Below are 22,538 nucleotides of genomic sequence, written 5' to 3' on the forward strand. Positions count from 1 at the left end.
ATTCCTTTCCACATTTGTTTGTGCATTTTTCCCCATTTCTGACATCAACCTTAGCTCAGACGTCACCTTTGATTCAGATTGTTTTAAGTTCAAGTTTTAGTTCATATCTTTGCACATATACTAATAATGGCTGGCACTTCAGGGGATTATTGAGGGAAAGTTGAAGTGCTGCCTTTCAGGTGAATATCTTTCTCTCAGATGGAGATTTCACCAGTGTCCAAATCAAACTAACATCAAAACTGATAATCTGTTCATTTATTTCACCTTTATGCAAGGGGCCTGCTTTGTGTAAATTGGCTGCCACGTTACCATGGCTATGCTTCAAAAGCACTTAATAATTGGCAAAACTTTTGAAGATGTCCACAGTTTGTGAAAACATCAATATTAATACAGGTTATTTATTTTTAAATATAATTAACCATGTGCTCTTCCCTGTCTATTCTGTTTAGCCTGAGTAATAATCTTCTTTCTCCCATTCCCGAGTTCCTGCTGGGTCACTCCCTCCCTAAACCTCCCTCACAATCCTGGGCAATTTTCTTCCTCAGTCAACCAAAAGTGCTGATTTAATCATCTTCTCCCTTCGTCCTCAAAATGTCAGTTTCATTGTGCAACCTTCATTCCTGTTTAACTCCTTTTCCCATAAATGTCATCAATTAACTTAAATAACAGTAACTTTATAAATTTTTTCTTACACTGTTATCAGTTCTCACTTGCCAAGCATTGGACTTTCTTTCTTTCACTGATGGTGAATTATGCCCCAACACCAACTTTGTCCTCTCCTCTCATATTCTCCTCTTACTGCTTCCTTGTCTGAGCCTTGTTCTTCCCATAACCATCTATTCTCACATGATCAGTGGCTAACGTTCAGAAAACTCCCCAGTCCACAATTTCACTGGTGACAATTGATTAACAATACTTGTCTTCATGGAAGTTCACAACTGCAATGAAAAGAGACACCATCAAGGTTCGTATCCTCCTGTGGAATAAAACCTATCTATAACTTGATACACTGGTTGACGAGGTGCTTCACAGAGTTGTGAAAGCTCACACTGACTTGCTGTTAACAAATAAAGGCATGTTAACCAGGTTGAATGATGATTGAAGCGGTTATAGGAGGGTTTAGATGATAAATTTGGTGTGGGTTGGAAAACTTGTGTAAGTTTTGCATTAAAATGAGCCTACGTCATTCTGCACAACCAGCTTGAAAATTAGTTCTTCCTCTACCTAAACATATAACATGGAGATATGACAGGGCAGCTATCTGAAAAAGCTTCAAAGTATAGAAGAAAGCTTGGAATTTAATGGATACATTTAATATTAATCTGCTGTTCATCTGTTTTTGGGGGATTGTTGAAAGTCCAATTAGATTGATTTGCAATGCAGGGTGTAAAAAGACAACAATAAAAACATACTCCAGCGAGGTAACCTTCAGATGCAGTCTACTATCTTGAAAGGGTGCAACTGGTATCCTTAAATGTAAATTCAAGTTAAAGGTAAAGTTGTCATCGTCTTACCAGAGCATAGGGCACTCTTTCATGAGAGAGACAGAGAGAAGAGGAGATGAGAGAAAGAGAAAGAGAGCGAGAGCGAGAGCGAGTAAGAGAGACAACTGGTGATATTTTTTACCTGACGGTCATTATGCCTCAGGCAAGGGCAGAGGTTGGGAAAGAGAATCCTTCATTGTAGCCTCAGTTGGTGCACAAATTTAACTCGCAATGTTGGCATTATTCTGCATCACAAACCAGCCATCCAGCCAACTGAACTAACCCCAGTTCCCCTGATCTACACAAACAGTTCCTAGCTAGAAACTTGAAAAGCAATGGTTTTTCATCTCTTAAGCTAGGATTCACCCCTAATGTATGCATGCTGAAACAGGACACAGATCCATAAGTGATCAACTTCACAGAGCCCAAAACTGTTGTTTGCTAACCTCTAGCCCAAACAGTCCTTGGAAAAACTAAGTGTGCAAGTGAAAAACAAATTAACTAAGTGATTAGCTCTATAGCTAACTACATAAGTTAAAGGTCGTATTAAAGTAAAATATATAATTCTGTGAAGATTATGAGAGTAGGCTAGTTAGAAATATAAAAGCAGGCAGGAAGAGTTCCGAGGAGCATTTGAAAATGAAAAAGGATAACTAAGGCATTTCTGAAAGGCATTTAACATGGTGCCACAGCAAAGATTATTATCAAAGGGTTAAAGGAAGAGTTAAAGGTGTAGGAAGTAATGTACTATCATGGATGGAGGATTTGTTGGCTACCAAGAAAGAGATAGTGGGGAATAAATCGGTGATTTTATGGTTTGCAAGCTGTAAGCAGTGGAGTACCACAGGGATCAGTGCAGTGCAAATCACAGTCTATGGATAAAAGGATTGAATTTATCGCAACTAAATTTGCTGATGACACAAAAATAGGTTGGAAAGTAAACTGTGAGAACATAAAGTCTACAAAAAGATTTAGATAAGTTAAGTGAGTGGGCAAGAAAATTGATACATGGAGTATAATCTAAGAAAATGTCAACTTGTCTACTTTGGCAGTAAACGAGGAAAATAGTATACCATTCAAATGGAGAAAGATGATAAAACCATGGTAAAGGGATCTGGATGCCTTGGCACATGAATCACAGAATTTAGTTTCAATGTATGTTAAGTAGTTAGGAACGGAAATGAAATGTTGTCATTTGTTGCAAGGGAGACAGAATATAAATAAAGACAAGTTTTTCTACAATTGCAAAGAATTAAACCATGCCTTGGGCACTGTGTATAGATTTGGTATTCATACGTAAGATTGAATGTAACAATATTCAAAGCAGTCCAAAGAAGGTTCTCTTGATTAGTTGCTGAGATGAGGTTGTTATCCTATGAGAAAAGTTGCAAAGGTTGAATCTAGATCCAATGGAGTTAAGAAGAATGAGAACTCTTGTAAAGTTAATCTGGATGGATTCTTAATTGACAAGGCAGTCAAAAGGTACAGAAGGTAGACAGGAAAATGAAAGTGAGGCCACAAACAGATCAATCAAATTTTGTCAAATGGTGGAGCAGGCTCAAGGGACTAAATGGTCTACTCCTGCTCATAAGTTATATATTTGCATATACGTTTGCACGTTAGTAACAAGATTGAAAGGATAGGAACTTCCAGAAAAATGACCAAACATTAATGATGAAATGGTGGAAAATGTCCAAGTCACAATAATGTTATTTGGAGAACTTGGGAGTGAACTTGGAAAATACTCCTACTCTTTTTTTGGTAACAAAGGTTGCAGGGGAAGATGGTGCTGAAGTAATCCTCATGATCCAACAACAACACATCTATTAAATTGTACACCGTGCAATCATACCAGTGATGTAGTTATGGATTTTAATTTATTTATAAAATACAAATGCCTGCTGCCAAGTGACAACCTCCTCATTTGTTCAGTTTAAGTTGATTATTCCACAACTTAGTTTGTGGACAGGTTACTCCTTGGTAATAACAATGACTGCAGATGCTGGAAACCAGATTCTGGATTAGTGGTGCTGGAAGAGCACAGCAGTTCAGGCAGCATCCAAATAGCTCCGAAATCGACGTTTCGGGCAAAAGCCCTTCATCAGGAATAATCATTATTCCTGATGAAGGGCTTTTGCCCGAAACGTCGATTTCGAAGCTACTTGAATGCTGCCTGAACTGCTGTGCTCTTCCAGCACCACTAATCCAGATACTCCTTGGTAATGTGCAGCATTATTTGTGTTTCTCTACAAGTGTCTATGGGGTTTGTACTGAAACCCACTGGTGGCATTTGACTGTGCAGACACCTTGATTTGGCCCGAACCTGTTTAACAAGGGCCATCTCAAAGCCTGCTAGTCAACATATAAACTCTTTATAGTGACATCCCTTGTTCCCATTCCTTGATCCAAAGGATGTCTGCTGGTGGATCTTATTCAGGAAAGTTGCTCTATATGGAGGACCAAGATGGAAGACGACTTCTTGTATTTCTCATTCCTTAATCCAAAGAATGTCAAAAAGTGGATCTTGCTCAAGAAGATTGTTCTCTTCGGACACCAAGTCGATGCATTAAACATGTCATTATTGAGCAGTGAGTGAGGTGCATGGGTTTTTGTCAGGCCTCAGATATGTGAGAGAGTGATGTTCACCATCTTAAATTTAGATGATAATCAGGCCTGCTTTAATTAGCTTTGAAGGAGGTGCTTCATTAACAGAGCAGTTTTGACAAGAGCTGAATTCGTCAACAAGCTGCTTTCTTGCTGACCTATGGCAGACCTTCTACCATTGATAAAGTATACAAAGGTAGCTACAATAAAGACATTTCCCGAAAAAGTTCCTTGAACAATATGAATGGTGACAGTAAGACTCATTCTAAATCACCCACACTCATAGGCACAATAATATTAATTTCAACATAACACACACCCCAATAGAACATGAATTAACAATCCAGTTGCAAACAATTGCTTTAATATATGGAACCATGCATAAAAAGTCATATCCAGAAGGACAGAAGGGAAACAGTTTAATAACTGAACTCATTACAAAGAAAATTGCATTTAAACAATTCCTTTAACACAGCAAAATGTACAAAGGGCACTTTGTTGTCAAACAAAATTCATCATTTTACCACATTGTAACAGTGGAACTAATAATTGCCAGAGACCAAAAATACCAGACACCAGACCAGCTGCACAGTGTGTCGGGGGGAAGACATCACAACACCAGAGATGCCATCATCACATAATCTCACAAAAAAAGTGCACCAGAAACAACTTTACTTGTATGTGTAATGGCTTAGTTTCCAGTGATGGCTTAGTTTACTGTTGACAACAACAAACCGAACTGTTGTATATTCCTGGCTATGCACAGTCTCCTGTATTTTGCAAAATTATTTTTAATCCATTACTCTTTAAATGTTTTTCCTATCTTAAACTTAGTGGAATCCCAGACAGTAGACAAACAAGCCAAAAACTAGATTGTCCAGTATAAAACTAAACTGTCATCCCATCACCTAAATATTCGGATAGGTGAGCAAAGCTGCTCAATGAGCTATAATTTAACAAGCACGTTAAAAAAGGGAATAGAGGTGGAGAAACTTAGGGAGGAAATAGCCCAGAGCATAGGGACTAGGCAGCTGAGGCATAACAAAGAAAATAATAACAAGGTTAGCAGGATTACAAAATAAAAACAAGCTTTGTTTCAATGACAGAAACAAAGTTTAATGAGAATATTAGGCTTTCATTAGTGTAGCATTCTTACTCAACCTTGGTGTATCTTGATTGTTTCTTTAAAACTCAAATGTTATTTCTGCACACTCTATCACAAACTGGAAAATAACATTACATTTAAAGTCTGAAATCTTTTGTAGGCTACTTGAAAGCAATCAAAAAAAATCATTAAGACAAAATTATGTTACCAGAAAATACTTTAAACTCATTCATTGTTAAGATATTTCTATTCTTCTCCTTCAGTAGAAGGACAAAGAAAAAATAAGCGACAATAATACTTTCCTCAAAGAATTAACCTTGACTCAATTGTAGCACTTCCAAGTCAAAAGATCATAATTCAAGTGTCCCCCTCCTGTGACCCTCTACAGTTGCAGCACATAATCTCTCAGTGAAGTTCCAGTCTGACAGTGGAATTAGTTGTCATTTGATTATACAATTCACAAATTAGCGAGCACTTTCTCTACAACAGTAACTTTAATTGCATTTCAATATTTGTACTGTGTTTTCAGATCTCCTCACATTGTGTAAGGTAAAATATACAAATTCTTCATTAAGGTCTTTGTTAAAACCACAAGTTATTTATGAAAAAATACTTCATGAAATACCACACCAATATAAAACTTGTGAGAATATTTGATTAGGTTTAGGTTCCCTACAGTATGGAAACAGGCCCTTCGGCCCAACCAATCCACACCAACCCTCCAAAGAGTAATCCACTGAGACCCATTTCCCTCACTAATGCGCCTAACACTATGGGCAATTTAGCACGGACAATCCACCTGACCTGCACATCTTTGGACTGTGGGAGGAAACTGGAGCACCCAGAGGAAACCCACGCAGACACGGGGAGAAATGTGCAAACTCCACACAAACAGTCGCTCGAGGCTGGAATCGAACCTGGGACCCTGGTGCTGTGAGGCAGCAGTGCTAACCACTGAGCCACCATGCTGCCCCATATGTACCCACATTGTCAGTACAAAACTAGCTGGGTGGCGCTTTTTAGCGGTAGAAATAGGGTTTACACTCAGCCCAAATAATCAGGTGAACATCTCTAGTTTGCTAGCTTCACACAAATTTGGGCAGAATTAATCCTGATTCTACGAAGTGCAGACAGCTGCAGTGAGGAAGCACCAAACTCAGATCTTGTGTTGAAGGGCTTTTGCCCGAAACGTTGATTTCGCTGCTCGTTGGATGCTGCCTGAACTGCTGTGCTCTTCCAGCACCACTAATCCAGTATCAGATCTTGTCATGTTGCAATAAAAAACAAACTTAAACAAAAAAAAGGGTCTACTTCAAAAAATAAGTGGAATTGTTTCTTAATTGCATGTAATTGTATTCATGTATTCAGTGTTAACAGGGCACTTGTTTGAACCTGCTACAGACAGACACAAAATTAAACTAATGATTGGGTTATGAAGTGTATGATTGCAATGTGTAACACTTAAATGCAGAAGTGCGTAAGAATTAATTTCAGTTCTATCTTTCACCAACTGGCTTTCAGGAATGGATCACAACCAGTTTGCTATCTTAGTTCTTAACACCAGTGTATGCTGGTATCATAAAGGCATCATTAACAACTTACGAGTTGTTAGAATTGCTGCAACACATTATTCAAACTTAAGCTGTCAAACAATTTGTCAACATAATGGATTTCAGATACAGACTGCATCAAGGTACTCTTCTAATCTCTATCAACTCATCATGGGGACCATCAAATAGCAGCAATAGAACAAGAGATGGAAAATGAAAACAGGCTATTTTCTTCTGGGAACATAGAACATAACAGCGCAGTACAGGCCCTTCAGCCCTCAATGTTGCACCGACCTGTGAAACCTATCTGAAACCCAACTAACCTACACTATTCCATTTTCATCCATATGTTTATCCAATAACCATTTAAATGCCCTTAAAGTTGACGGGTCTACGACTGTTGCAAATAGTGCATTCCACGTCCCTATTACTCTCCGGGTAAAGAAACTACCTCTGACATCTGTCCTATATCTATCATCCCTCAACTTAAAGCTATGTCCCCTAGTGCTAGCCATCAACATCTGAGGAAAAAAGCTCTCACTTCCACCCTATCTAACCCTCTGATTATATGTCTCAATTAAGTTACCTCTCAACCTCCTTCTCTCTGATGAAAACTGCCTCAAATCCCTCGGCCTTTCCTTGTAAGACCTCCCCTCCATACCAGCCAACATCCTAGCAAATCTCCTCTGAACCCTTTCCAAAGCTTCCGCATCCTTCCTGTAATGCGGTGACCAGAACTGTAGCAATACTCCAAGAGGGGCCGCACCAGAGTTACGTACAGCTGCAAAATGACTTCATGGCTCTGAAATTCAATCCCTGTACAAATAAAAGCTAACACACCGGGGGCCTTCTTAACAACCCTATCAACCTGGGTGGCAATTTTCAGGGATCTATGTACATGGACACCGAGATCTCACTGCTCATCTACACTACCAAGAATCTTACCATTAGCCCAGTACTCTTTTTTTCCTGTTGGTCCTTCCAAAGTGAATCACCTCACACTTTTCTGCATTTACCATTTCTCAGCCCAGCTCTGCAGCTTATCTATGTCCCTGTGTAACCTGCAACATCCTTCCACACTATCCACAACTCTACCGACCTGAGTGCCATCTGCAAATTTACTAACCCTCATCCAGGTCATTTATAAAAATGACAAACAGCAGTGGCCCCAGAACAGATCCTTGTGGTATCATGTCTGCCACTGATGTTCAGTAGCAGCAGTGTGGACAACATACAAGATGTGGAGCAGACATCCATCAAGGCTCCTTAGATGGCATTTTCCAAACTTACAACCAGTTCCATAGAGAAGGACAAGGGCAGCAGATACACGTTCTAGTCCACTCACCATCCTGATTAAGAAACATATCATCATTTCTTCAGTGTCAGAAGCAAATAAAAAAGAATTAAATATGTTTGACCTACTTAGGGCATTCTGTCAGTGGTGGTTCAGTGGTTAGACTTTCAATTCAGAGTCAAAAGGTTCTGGATTCAAGCCCCACAAGAGATAAACTTAAAATCCAGGTGGGCATTCCAGGATGTCCATATCACTACATGAGTCAAAAACAATATACCCATGCCATAATTCATCTTATTCTCTGATTACTTGCTCAGGCTAAACTCAATGACAGCCAAAGCTTAGTGTACAGCTTAAACTGTAGCTGAATCTTGCACGTTATCAAGATCCACCTGCTTCATTTCCATTACACAACCAACAAGATTTCTCTTTTTGAGCTGTGCTCAGATGATGTGTAATATTCAGAGCCATGAGGAAACAATCATTTATGGAGAAATGTTACATATAACGCAAAACATACTTCACTCTCTTAATAATTTCTTGATACTTTAGCGAACCTATCTACATTGTTTTTGGTTTCAATCTAAATCAATTTCAGATTCCAGTTTTTTCGAAGCAAAATACTGTGAAAGTTTCAGTTATGACAATAGCCCATCAACCTGCAACATTGACCACTGTTTTTTCATGCTGCTTGACCTGTTTGTTTTTCAACTTTATCACTGCCTGTACCTGTACTATGAATTTGGCTGTTAAATCATAAACAGGATCTTGTGAGTACTGCAAACATGTCTGACACAGTTCTCAGATTACTAAAACTACCAAAAAAATGTAATTAACAACCATTCTTCAATTGTCAGGTATTTTATCTTGAAGCCAAGTCAACTGCAAAGAAATCCAACTCCCACTCTCCACTTATAAACATAGATACTAGGTTGATTACTAAAACAATTAATCAACTTACTTACAAAACAATGTCAGAGAATTATTGTAAGAGCTGGAACTAGACATTCAGGCCATTACACAACCAACAAGATTTCTCTTTTTGAGCAGGGCAGAAATGAAAATTTTCTAATATAAACTAACACCAAACTTCAGGCTAAAAAAAATATCCAGCAAGACAATATTTTCAGGAATAGGCTCCTTGGACTATGGATTTGAAAGGCCCAATCAGCTTCTGCAACAAAATTATCACATTCAATCATTTCACTGAATATACACTAAAATTATGTTATAAAATATAATGTCGTACATGTCAATTTTAAACAAATGTTATGACAATGTTCCTTTTCTTCCTGTATTTAGCTTTAATATCCTTATGCTAGATTGGCATCTCTGAAAGCTTATCACCACATACAATGGATTGGTCTTGAAGCTTAGTCACAACTCTTTATCTCCACTGCAACTATCAAGCACAGGACACATCATGATAACAAAATTTTAATGAATTGTTCACAAGCCACCACATTATAAAATAAAAGCCAACTAAAGAACCTGGCATGTTGCATGAGCACATGTACCTTCCTCTCCCTTTTCTTACGTGATCAGAGTCAACTCTGCAATATGGAGATAGTGAGGACTGCAGCTGCTGGAGATCAGAGTGGATAAAGAGTGGAGCTGGAAAAAGCACAACATGTCAAGCAGCATCAGAGGAGGGGAGTCAACATTTCAGTCCTGATGAAAGGTTCTGACCTGAAACGTTGACTCTTCTCCTCCTCTAATGCTGCTTGACCTGGTGTGCTTTTTCCAGCTCCACTCTTTATCAACCCCTGTAATACGAACAATGTACCTTAAAGCAACCATCACAGTGAAGTGCAATCCAATCCTTACCCAAATTCCTCACAGTTTCAGTTTGGGACTACTAAAGATCAGAAGCAGGATATCTTGGTCAATGTACTCCTTCGTAATGCAGAGTTATTGAAAATAGTCTTTGTACACCAACCAATACCTTGACTGAGAATAGCTAACTGAGCTCAAATGAATGTGTGAATCTGGACATTCTCATTCAAAATGGTCTTACATCTTCTTCATCAGCAGTTCCTCGTGGTCAAGAGACATAAACATAGTGTAACATCAGTCTGAGCTGTGACAACATGATTGAACAGCTTGCCAACACTCGACAGGCAGAGCTTTCATAGATCAACTGTTTACACTTTTCACAGGTGCAGGGCCAGCCTAAGGAGTTATGTTTACTTATACAAATATTTATCCCTCAGTCAACATCAGAAATACTGATTATCTGGTAGTTGAGGATCTGACCAAGACGACAGATGAGGGCAAAGCATTAGATATCTACATGGACTTTACCAAGGCCTGAGACAAGAGTCCACATGGTAGACTGGTTAATACAGTTAGATCACATGGCATTCAGGGAGAGTTTGCCAACAAGATAAAAAAAATTGGCTTGACAGGAGGAGACAGAGGATGGTGGTGGTACAGTGTTGTTTTTCAGGCTGGAGGCCTGTGACCAGTGGTGTTCTACAGGAATCACTACTGAGTGCACTATTCTTTGTCATTTAAATAAATAATTTGGATGATAGTATCCGAAGTAGTGGCGAGTAAGTTTGTGGATGACACAAAAGTTGATGGCATGGTAGACTGTGAATAAGGTTATCTAAGAATACAAAAGGATCTTGATCAATTGGGCCAATGGGACAAGGAGTGGCAGATGGAGTTCTATTTAGATAAATGCAAGGTAGTGCACTTTGATGAACAAGGGCAGGACTGACACAGTTAATGGGAGGGACCTGGGAGTGTTGTCGAACACAACGACCGAGAGGTGCAGGTTCACAGTTCCTTGAAAGTGGTATCACAGGTAGACAGGGTGGTTAAGAAGGCATTTCGTATACTTGTCTTCATTGCTCTGACCATTAAGTATAGGAGTTGGGACATCATGGTGTGGTTTACAGGATGTTGGTGAGGCCACTTTTGCAGTACTGTGTACAGTTCTATTCACCCTGCTATAGGAAGAATATTATTAAATTAGCAAGGGTGCAGAAACGATTTACAAGAATGTTTCTGGGACTGGCCAGTTGGAATTATAAGGAGATGTTGCATGGGCAAGACTGTTCTCTCTGGAGCAGCAAGGTGTGACCTTATCGAGATTTATAAAATCATGAGGGGCAAAGATAAGGTGAATAGCAAAGGTCTTTTCCCTAGATGGGGAGTTCAAAAATCAAAGGCATAATTTTGAGGTGAGAGGAAAAAGATTTAAAAGGTACTAGAAGAGCTATTTCTTCACACACAGGGGGTTTGTATATGGAATGAACTACCAGATGAAGTTGTTGATGCAGAAACATTTAAAATTCTTTTGGACAGGTTCATGAATAGGAGAGGTAGATATAGGGCAGGTGCAGGAAATGGCACTAGTTTAGTTTGGGAAACCTGGTCAGACGAGTTGGACCGAAGGGACTTTCCATGCTATATGACTCTATGCCATATTAATTGTTACATTACAACAACAACTATACTTTAGAGCACTTCATTAGCTGCAAAGTGCTTTAGGATGTTATGTAGCTGTCAAACATGCTATATAAATGCAAATTTTTATTTTTGCTGTCTCAAGATTGTAGCATGTCCGTTTGCAGGAGGAAAGAAGGTGTGGAAAATTATGTATTGTGCAAAATTGAACCAAAATAAATTCAATCTCTAGTTCAAGCATCTTATCCTTCTTCAAATATAGTGTAAGGTGTACACTTGATTCACTGCATACGATCTGACATAATAGTGACAAATACTGCAGCTCTAGACCTATTCATAGAAAAGGGTCTCAATCAGAGATAAACTGTAGTCAATTCTATTTTCACTCTTTAAATAAAAGAGTAAATACCTTCCCTCAATTCCTTTAAAAATGGGAAATTCCTCACCACTTTTCGGGAAACACTGCGGTGCTTCAAAGTTTAACATAGTGAAAACACACTAGAGTAATTCTGTACAGGATTACACATGCTGACAGGATAATTCCTGGTAGTTTCAACAGTTTACACAATAGCACAATGACTGGAATTGAACTTCCACTGAAAAATTCACAATCAGTTAACAGTCAAATCCTAAACTTTCAAAGATGTGTTTTTGTGGTAAAATTAAGTTATCCCCTAATTTGAATGATGCAACAGAAATGGCTTGAAAAGTAAGAATTTCCTGCCAATGCAAGTTAATCATTAAATTTTCAACTGACAGAAGAAGTAGACTGCAGCTATGAAGTTTTTTTTATTCTTTCATGGGACGTGGGCATCACTGGCTGGTCAGCTTTTACTTCTAATCCATAGTTGTTGTTGAAAAGGTGATAGCGAGCTACCTTCTTGAAACACTGTGGCCCATTTGGTGCGGGTACACCCCACAATGTTGTTGAGGAGGGAGCTCCAGCATTGTGACCCAATGACACTGGAGGAACTGCAATGCATTTCCAGTTCTGGATGATGACGTCTTTACAGGTGGTGTTGCTCCCATCTATCTGCTGCCCTCCTCCTTCTAGATTGTCCTGATCACATGTTTGGAAGGAGCCATAGTGAATTTCTGTAATGCATCTTGAAGGTGTACACATCACTACACCTGACTGTCAGTAGAAGAGGGGCGAATGCTTATGGAGATGGTGCCAATCACGTGGGCTACTTTGTCCTGGATGGAGTCAAGTTCTTGAGTAATTGTTGAAGCTGCACTCAGTTGGGTCTTGTAAATACTGGACAGGCAATGGGAAGTCACAAGGTGAGTTAATTGTTGTGGGCTTCATAGCCTCAGATCTCTACATGTATTGGCTGTATTTACATAATGAGCTAAGTTCTGTTTCTGGTCAGCGGTAACTGCTAGGATGTTGATGATGGGACATTCAGTGATCGGAATCCCACTGAATGCCAAGGAGACGTGGTTAGATTGTTTTTTTTTTAAAAAAGGCCAATAGTCATTGCCTGGCACTTTTGCGGCACGAATGTTACTTGCCACTCATCAAGCCAAGCATGGCTAATGTCCAGGTTTTGGTGCATTCAGACGTGGACTGTTTCAGTTTCTGAGGAGTCACAAATGGTGTTGAACAAAGTGCATTCCTCACTTCTGGAGGGAATATCATTGATGAAGCAGCTGAAGATGGCTGGGTCTAGGACACTATCCCAAGGTACTCCTTCCGTTATAAAATGATCGACCTCGAACAACCATAACTCCCTTTCTTTGTGCCAAATACTCCAACCAGCAGACAGCTTTTCACACTTCAGTCCCTTTGAGTCTTGTTTTGCTTGGGTTTCTTGATGCCACACTTGGTCATACGTGGCTGTGATGTTAAGGGCAGTCACTGTCACCGTCACCGTCACCTCACCTCTTTTGTCCAGATTTGAACCAAGGCTGTAAAGAGATCAGTGGCTGAATGGCCCGAGCAGAACACAAACTGAGCTTCATGGAGAGGATTATTACTAATTAAGTGCTGCTTGATTTTTTTTCTTTTTCTTTTTTTCTTTTCACACAGTGAAAGACACAAAGTGCACGAATCTTTATTCAATTTCCACCACCAGGAAGATAGGAAAACACCCGAGTGACCAGTGACAAGCGCTGCCCTTCACATCAAAGGGCAATGCTGTGTGATCAAAACAGTGAAGGGGAGGGTAGGGACTAAATCAAAACAGAGTAAGTGCTGCTTGATAGCTGTTGATGATAGGGCACATAATTTTACTGATGGCAGGAGACAAAATGGGCAGTAATTGGTCAAGTTGGATTTGTCCTGTTTTTTGTATTCTGGATACACCTGGGCAATTCTCACATTAATTGGGTATCCTCAATGCGAAGATGGGACTTAAACTCCACAAGGACAGTGTGGTGTCCCTCTTACAGATACTGTCATAGACAGAGGCATCTGAGACAGGGGGAATTGGTGAGGGGATGAGGTCAAGTATGTTTTCAGCTCTTGTTGGTTCCCTCAGCACCTACTGCAGACCTAATCTACCAGCTATGACCTTTAGGATTCAACCAGCTCAGTTAATAATGGTGCAGTCATATTACTCTTGGTGGTAGACTTTGAAGTTACCTATCCAAAGTACACTCAGTGCCCTTGGGACCCTCAGAGATTCCGGAATTCAACATGGAAAAGTATCAAATCAATAGCCAAAAGGAAGTGGTACATGATAATTAGCAGAAGACTTCCTTGCCATCATTTGACCTGATGCCATGAGACTTTGTGGGGTTCAGAGTTAATGTTAAGGACTCCCAGAGCAACACCCTTCCAATATTTTGTCACTATGTTGCCAGTGGGACAGACCATACCAAAGGATGGTGATGGTGTCGTCTCGGATGGTGTGTATGGTATGACCCTGAGAGTATGGCTACGTCAACCTGCAGCTTGACTGACTGTTTGTGAATCAGCTTTCCTAATTTTAGATTCAAACTGGAGTCCCCAGAACATGACTTGGGTCTCTGGATTACTAGTCCAGCAGGAATACCATCACCACGCCTCAACTTCATTTCTTAAAAAGACATATGAAATGTGCACGATGACAGAAATGAAAAATGTAAAACGAGTAGGGATGTATATTTGAAAGATTTACAATTGCTGTAATTCCGACAGCAGTGTCGTCCAGGATTTTAAAAATCGACAGGCAGAAACATTTTAGCCATACAAACAAATTTTCGTGGAAAGTATGGGAAAAGTACTTCATATGCACACATACCTAAACATCTGCCATCATTCAGTTTGGAGCTGGAGTTTGGAATTTTGGCATGAATTCATCAGATGCAGCACATCTTGGGGCTATTACTAGGCTTTGAATTGCAGTCACAAACGATACTCTAGCATCATATTACTTGCTGAGAATACAAGATGAGATGTGTGAGACACATCCCTCTCTGTTCAAAACATTCCTTCCCTTTACTATTAAGTCCTGATTGGAATCACTTCTCATTGTATAAGCATGTTTTCTTCTACTAGACTGCAATGATTAATTTACACTGGTTAATCCAACTATGAAGACAAAATCTATCATGAAATCAGCATCCATTCCCTCACCTATAGAAAATACTGCAACAATCCAACAAGGTTACTTTAATATCTACCAGCCCTCAGACATCTACCACCAAGGAGAAAAACAACAAGTTCAAAGAGCTGCCACTATCTCCAAATTTCCCTCACACCAATCTGGTTTGAGATACAGAAGTATAATATGCAGATACTTTCTGCTGAAAGGTCATTGACTTGAAATGTTGACTCTGTATTTCTCTCTCTCTCTTTAAAGATGCTGCCTGAGCCTCTGAGTGCTACCAGCAACTTCTGACATTAACATAATTCCTGTTCCTTTATCAAAGCTGAATTAAAATGCCAGAATTCCCTACCTATCCACGGTGAAAATACAGGAACCACACAGGATTAAGCACCTCATGCCCATTTTCTCAGGCAACAAGGAATGGGCACTAAATGTGGCATTACCAGGATCACCAATATCCTCAGAACAAATAAGACAACTCAGGCTCAATTAATTGCATGATCCAATGCAGAGCATTAGCACCTACTTTGGGAGAAAACATATATTAGGAGAGATAATACGTTTTTCAATCATTCCAATATGCAATTCTAGAAACTTTACTCCGGAAGTCATGAAAACATGGAACTCGCCACAACAAGGTATAACTGAGGTGAACAGCCTAGCTTCACAAGACATGAAGAATAACTAACATGGAGTCAACCTTAGTTAATCATACCAATGTGTATTTACGTGAATGCATTTAATGCTCCCAACAAATGCATCTTTCTCTAGCAACTTTCACATTTCCCATCTCATCCTCTCACAGCTCATTTTGTCCACAAAATTCACTTCTTGCTCTCTCAAACTTATATCTGTTAAGTTGCTGACATTCAACTTCTTTCATATTGTCATCCCATCTCCCCCCTGAGTTGAAGCAAAACATTCAGAGACACAGAGTAGTTTTGCCTCGGTCATCTTTATTCTGGGCCCTGGAAGGAGAGAGAACCATCACTCGTGTGCACAGAGACATGAGTTTACAGTCTTCTTTGCAACAGCAGTTTCTCAATGAACTATATAGTCATTTTACAGGAGCATCCAGATAAGACAACGTACATATTAACTGGGTGACCATTACAATCAGTGAATGTCAATAGTAAAGATTAAGCCATCTGCAGTTATACAATGAATATTCTTAATCTTGTTAAGTGGATTCATATAATGGATACTTTTCCCCTTGTTAACTGACATTACATACTGAATGCCTCCAGCACCCCATTGTTAACTCTAAGTTCTTATCTGATCTGAGTCATGCTCAGCTGAACCCCTTGTTTCACAAAACTCAAATTAATTCTTTCCCTGCCTGCTTATACCATATACACATTCTCATTAGAATCAGAGTTACAACAGCATTGAAATATCCACTTTCACAAATATTGTCAAAAATTACTTCTTTTCTCGTATTTTCCCCATTCCCAACAAATCTGGCATCAACACACTCTCAAAAACCTGTCTTTGAACTCCATCAGAACTATAAGCCTGTCTACAACCTCTTATTCCTCTCCAAGGTCTCTGAAAGTATTTTCATTTCAGATTCATATACCTACCATATCTATGCCCTTTCCTAAATACATTTGAACTTATGACCTCTCTAATCAGGTTTCCAAAGCTGTGACAACACTATAAACAAAGCCTGAGAGATTGTGGCCACAGTATACTATCTAACATCATCCTTCTTGATTTGTCTGCAGACTTTGACAGTGTTAACAGCATCGCTCTCCTCCAATGTCTCCATCCACTGCCCTGCTTAAAAGAACAATTCTTTGTCACATAATTAATTAACTAGCCCTAATAAGAAAATCTCCTGCAACATTTCAGAGGCTAGGAATCTTGTAGCTCCACTAACAGTCAAGAAGCTTGACATTATCCAGGACAAAGTGGCCCACTTGATTGGAATTATATCTAGAAATATTCACTCTTTTCACCACCAATATTCTCTAGCAGCAGTGTGCGCCCTCTACAAGATGTACTGCTGTAATTGACCAAAGGTCCTAAGTCAGCACCTTCCAAACTACCATCTAGAAAGACAACAGATAGATTAGAATATCTTCACCAGCAATTTTCCCACCAAACCACTCAGCACCCCAGACTTGGAAATATATTGTCATTGTTTCAGTGTTGCTGGATTAAAAAGCCTGGAACACTCTGCATAATGGCAATGAACATCTATTTACAGTAAATGGACTGCAACAGATGAAGAAGGCAGCTCACAAGTACCTTCTCAAGGGGAACTAGAGTTGGCCAATATATGCTGGCCCGGTCAATGATGGCCGTATCTTGTAAAGGTAAGAAAAACCATATTTTTCTACTTTCACACCATTATCTTCCAAGGATCTATTGTGATGCTAGGTGTGAGATATATATATATATATATATATTTGAAAATCATTTATTCTAGAGTTTGGATTTTGAGCAAATGGCATGTGAGTTCTGATCTGTGTATATGTGGAGATTTAATTGGGCTTTCTGGAGCAACAATTTATTTAAACCAGTATGATGGAGGGAGGGAGAGTCTTCATTGCTCAGTTTTTTGAGTACGGGAGTTGGGAAGTCATGTTGAGGTTGTACAGGACATTGGTGAGACTTCTTCTGGAGTACTGTTCTGGTAGTCCAGTTAGAGGAAGGCTATTATTAAACTGGAGAGGGTTCAGAAGAGATTTAACAGGATGTTGTCAGGTATGGAAGGTTTGAGTTAAAAAGAAAGGCTGGCTGGTCTGGGACTTCTTTCACTGAAACGTAGAAGGTTGAGAGGTGACCTAACAGAAGTTAATAAAATAATTAGAGGTATAGATAGAATTAATGGTAGTTGTCTTTTCCCAGAGATATGGGATTTCAAGACAAGGAGGCATATTTTTAAAATAGGAGGAAGAGGATTTATAAAAAAACAAGAAGCAATTTTTTTTACACTAAGGTGGTGGTTATGGGTACAATTACAACATTTTAAAGACATTTGGATAAGTACATGAAAACAAAAGGTTTGGAGGGATATGGGCTAGGAGCAGACAGGAAGGACTAGTTTAATTTTGGATTATATTCGTCATAGACTGGTTGTAGAGAAGGGTCTGTTTCTGTGCTGTATCACGATGACTAGAAAGATGGAACTGGCTCATACAGCTGAATAGCCTAGTGCTATGTTCCCATGTAATGGAGCACAACCAGCTGATTTTCGCATCACATCTTTTCACATCAGCCTCAAAGTCGGACACTCTCTCACCTAAGTCAGTTGGTTGTGGGTTCAGCAATCTAGGCAAACTCAGTGCTGTGTGGATGCTGCAATGTGAGACATGTGTGTTGCAGATGACACATCAAACCAATGACTTGTCCAAACTCTTTGGTGGGATAAAAGATCCTATTGCACTATCACAAAGAGCAAAGAAAATATCTCTCTGTGGTTCAATATATAATGTGGAGGTGCCGGTGTTAGGCTGGGTTGGACAAGATCAAAAAATCACACGACACTAGGGTATAGTCCCAACAGGTTTATTTGAAAACACTAACTTTCAGAGCATTGTTTCTTCATCAGATGTCATGAGAGAGGGGTATCAGACACAGAATTTCTAAGTAGAAGATCAAAGGGTCATACAATGATGCGAATGTCTTGAACAAACTTAAAATGGCTGACTCCCTCACGATAAAACTTTAATGAGTTAGTAAAAATATGCAGGTTTTGATTGATTAAAATGCAAATCCCAGAATTTCTTTCAAGTCACTGCCCAGAGATAACTAGAGGTTATCAGTGTATACAAGTAGTGACATCTCAGGTCAAACAATGCATTTTACGTGGTAAAAACAATAACTGCAGATGCTGGAAACCAAATACTGGATTAGTGGTGCTGGAGGAGCACAGCAGTTCAGGCAGCATCCAAGTAGCTTCGAAATCGACGTCCTGATGAAGGGCTTTTGCCCGAAACGTCGATTTCGAAGGTCCTTGGATGCTGCCTGAACTGCTGTGCTCCTCCAGCACCACTAATCCAGTATAATGCATTTTACGTGTTAGGCCTTGTTTAGAATCTGTCTGTATTTTAACCTGGCATCAGATAGGTTTTATTTCCAAACCAGGGATTTATAAAATGCAACAGTGACTGTGTCACCAAATTGTGTGCTTTTTGAACAGCACACTCACATATACTCTTTGTCAAGCGCACGCACATACACATATAAACCTATAGGGTGAATCTGCATTTGCAGATACATTCTATTTTGTTCAAAAAGCACACAATTTGTAGACAGAGTCAGTCAGTGGAGTATCCTACTCATGAGGTAGGGACACAACCACTGCACCACATGAGCCCTTATCATTGTAAGCGGGTAGCTATTTTCCAATCAATCGTTCAGAAATGCTATTACAGACTTCTGAAGTAAGTGGGACTTCAATCTGAGCTTTCTCACACAAGGGAAGGACACAAGACCTTTAGGGATTTGAAGTGGGTAGATATTTTCTAATCAAATTGCCTCAGGTGTATTTAGTTAGCATAATGCAATATTTAATTACTACAGCTGCAGCTCAAAGAACCAGGGTAGTCTGAAAACAATGATACCCTTGCCTAGCAGAAGACACAAGGATCACTGCATATTCTAACATAATGAAACATTTGCAAATGCATCAAACAGACTCAAAAGGCAAAAATATAAGTGGCACTTATAATGTCAGTACCAGAAGATACAGGCAAACAGAAGAAAAAAAAACAAAAGATATACACAGAGCAAACATAACACTGATTGGTTGATCAAACTGAAGCTATAACAAACTGCATAAATGTTAATTTTCACAAAATACTCTGATGTAATTTTCAACAATATAAGCTCACCACCCAAAACTTCTTTGTTCTACATGCAGGATTCAGGAGCTGTTTTGGCCTCCCAGAATCAGTATACTAAGACATATCAAGGTTACAAGTGTTTTAAACATGCAGAAGAAAACAGAAGTATTTTATGTTTGTTTTAGGACTACTGTTTTTCTTGTTATACATTCATTAAACTAGACATGTCTGGGGCACAAATTCAAAAGCACATTACAAAAGTGAGGACAGTAAATTAAAAGGATATGGTGAAGCTGGTGGAATAGACAAACACATAACAGATTAAATTTAATGTACAGAAATGTGAAGTATTATGTCAAGAAATGTGAAGCATTACATTTTAGGAGGGAAAAAAAGCAGCAATATCAAATACAGGATTTAATTCTAAAGGGAGTGGAAGAGCAAAAGAAGCCTGGAGGTTTGCACATCATTGAAGGTCACAAGGCAAGTTGAGGAAGCAGTTGTCAAGGCATAGAAGATCCTTTAGAAAACACTGGTTCAATCTCAACTGGAGTAATGTCCAGTTCTGGGCACACATTTTAAGAAGAATGTGAAGGCATCAAAGAGGACACAAGAAAAAGAAAATCACATGAATGGTTCCTAAGATGAGGGACTTCAGTGACAAAAATAAATTCTTGGGATTCACTTGTTTTGCTCTTCTTAAAGAGATCTGAGAGCAGTACTCTAAACCATGAAAATTTGAGCAGATCCAGAGAACATGTTCCATTGGCAGATGGATTGAGAACCAGAGGACACTAATTTAATTTGGATTGCAAAGAACCAAAGGCAGTATGAGGAAAGATAATGTTGACACAACAAGTGTTAGGGATCTGTCATGCATTTAATGTCAGATTTACATCTTTCCATCTGCAAAAAGATGATAGGTATACAGGCTCAGAACTCTGGTGAGGACAAAAGACATCATCAGCAGCATTTGTTTTGATGGTGGAACAAGCCAGTTCTGGAAAGGCAAAGATTTGCTGCAAATGCCACAAATGAAGCAAAAGGAGGAAGTTTTCATTTGTTTTTTAGCAGCAGAGTCTGAGTAGAATAGATTAGATTTGTTACAGTGTGGAAACAGGCACTTTGGCCCAACCAGTCCACACCGTCCCTCTGAAGATAAACCCACCCAAAACCATTCCCCTACATTTACCCCTGACTAACACACCTAACACTGTGGGCAATTTAGCACGGCCATCCACCTAACCTGCACATCTGTGGATTGTGGGAGGAAACCGGAGCACCCAGAGGAAACCCATGCAGACACTGAGAGAAAGTGCAAGCTCCACACAGATAGGCAGGAATCAAACCCAGGACCCTGGTGCTGTGAGGCAGCAGTGCTAACCACTGAGCCATCGTGCCGTAGAATACAGAAACATGGACTTGCCCAACATCTGTAGTTCCCTCCAAACAATATAGACTAAATCCAAATAAAAGGCTGGAACCTCTACATTGACTTCTAGGATACCACTCCAGTGCTTTTGATCTTCCTGAACCAGACACACAAAGAACTGGGTACAGTACTAATGATCCATGGCCTATACCTAGTTAATGGATATCAGGGCAGGATTCTATTTTATGACGTTTTTAAAACAACTTGCTCACCATTAAGTATGCTTTAGAGTGTCTACACCTGATTAATGTACGCCGGGGCATGTCAACATACTGATGGGCCTGTAATATAACATCTCTGGGGGCCATGGTGCCTCAGGGATAGCCCTAGGCTAACCTGCAGGTTATAAAGTACCTAATTGTTACATGTCTCCTAAAGACTATGATGGGAACAGATTCAGTCATGGCTTTCAACAAGATCTTGAATAACTAAAGGCAGTTTAAAAATTTGCAAGCCCACGGGAAAGGCAAAAGCAATGTGGCTAATTGTGTTGCTCTTGCAAAGAGCTGGCACATACACGATAAGCCAAATGGCCTCATGTTCTCCAACCATTCTACTTTGTTAAGACTATTCAAGCATTCTGCTCACTATACGACACGTTTGAGCAAGATAAAAGCACTAAGATATGCCGTTGGAGACATTTGTTTACAAGTTACATCGGTCTATGTTCCGGGTGCAGTTTAAATGCTGCATAGATCCGCCCTCCCAATGACAATAAAGTGACCGCCTCGTCCACCCCATCCAGTGGTCTCCTGGCCACTTGAGTTTACCCTCAAATAAAAGAGGCCCAGCAAAACCCCCAACCCCTGACCGAAATCGCACTTTCCCACAAACTACGCCCACAAACTGCTCCCTTTATCCTGGTGCTTCGCAGGCCCCACTCCAATACGACCTTTACAGAATAACAATTCCATTCCTCCAAATCCCGGAAGCCCTCATTCTTCGGCCCCCACTCATTTTCTTTTTACTCTCTAACGCAAATCGTTTCAAACGAACAGCCTCGGTGTTTTAAATGAGAAGGTCCGGCTTTTACCTGAGTGAGTGTAAAATGACCCGCCATGCTGTTTCCTACACTTCAGCCCATCATGCACTGAAAAAAAGTTCGTGAACTTTAGGACCACAAACAAAACCTGGCACTGGAATTCGAGGAGGAATAAATTTTCTCTCCAAATTTATCTCGGTGTGCGATTGCATGAAAATACACCTCTATCCGCGTCCTACAACCCTTCTTAAACCCACACCAGTAACTGAGATATATTACTGTTCTGGTAATCATTTATCTCTGAAATAACTCCACAGAGGCCAGGTTCCCATCACTAA

General features: G+C 39.7%; 1 protein-coding gene across 5 annotated transcripts in view; it reads right to left on the minus strand.

The window, feature by feature from the left end:
• eps15 (epidermal growth factor receptor pathway substrate 15) overlaps window positions 1–22,333 on the minus strand; it is a 177,921-nt gene extending 155,588 nt beyond the window's left edge. For 4 of the 5 annotated variants that reach the window (XM_072574278.1, XM_072574279.1, XM_072574276.1 and 1 more), the window contains exon 1: window positions 22,252–22,286. In XM_072574278.1, coding sequence (XP_072430379.1) covers window positions 22,252–22,278 — 27 coding nt within the window. In that variant the 5' untranslated portion in view covers window positions 22,279–22,286. Of the gene's footprint in view, window positions 1–22,251 lie in introns of all 5 variants that reach the window. The other variant, XM_072574277.1, reaches the window with a different exon arrangement.
• Window positions 22,334–22,538: the final 205 nt, after the last annotated feature.

The sequence above is a fragment of the Chiloscyllium punctatum genome, chromosome 7 (assembly GCF_047496795.1).
Source record: "Chiloscyllium punctatum isolate Juve2018m chromosome 7, sChiPun1.3, whole genome shotgun sequence".
In the NCBI taxonomy this organism is placed as follows: Eukaryota; Metazoa; Chordata; class Chondrichthyes; order Orectolobiformes; family Hemiscylliidae; genus Chiloscyllium; species Chiloscyllium punctatum.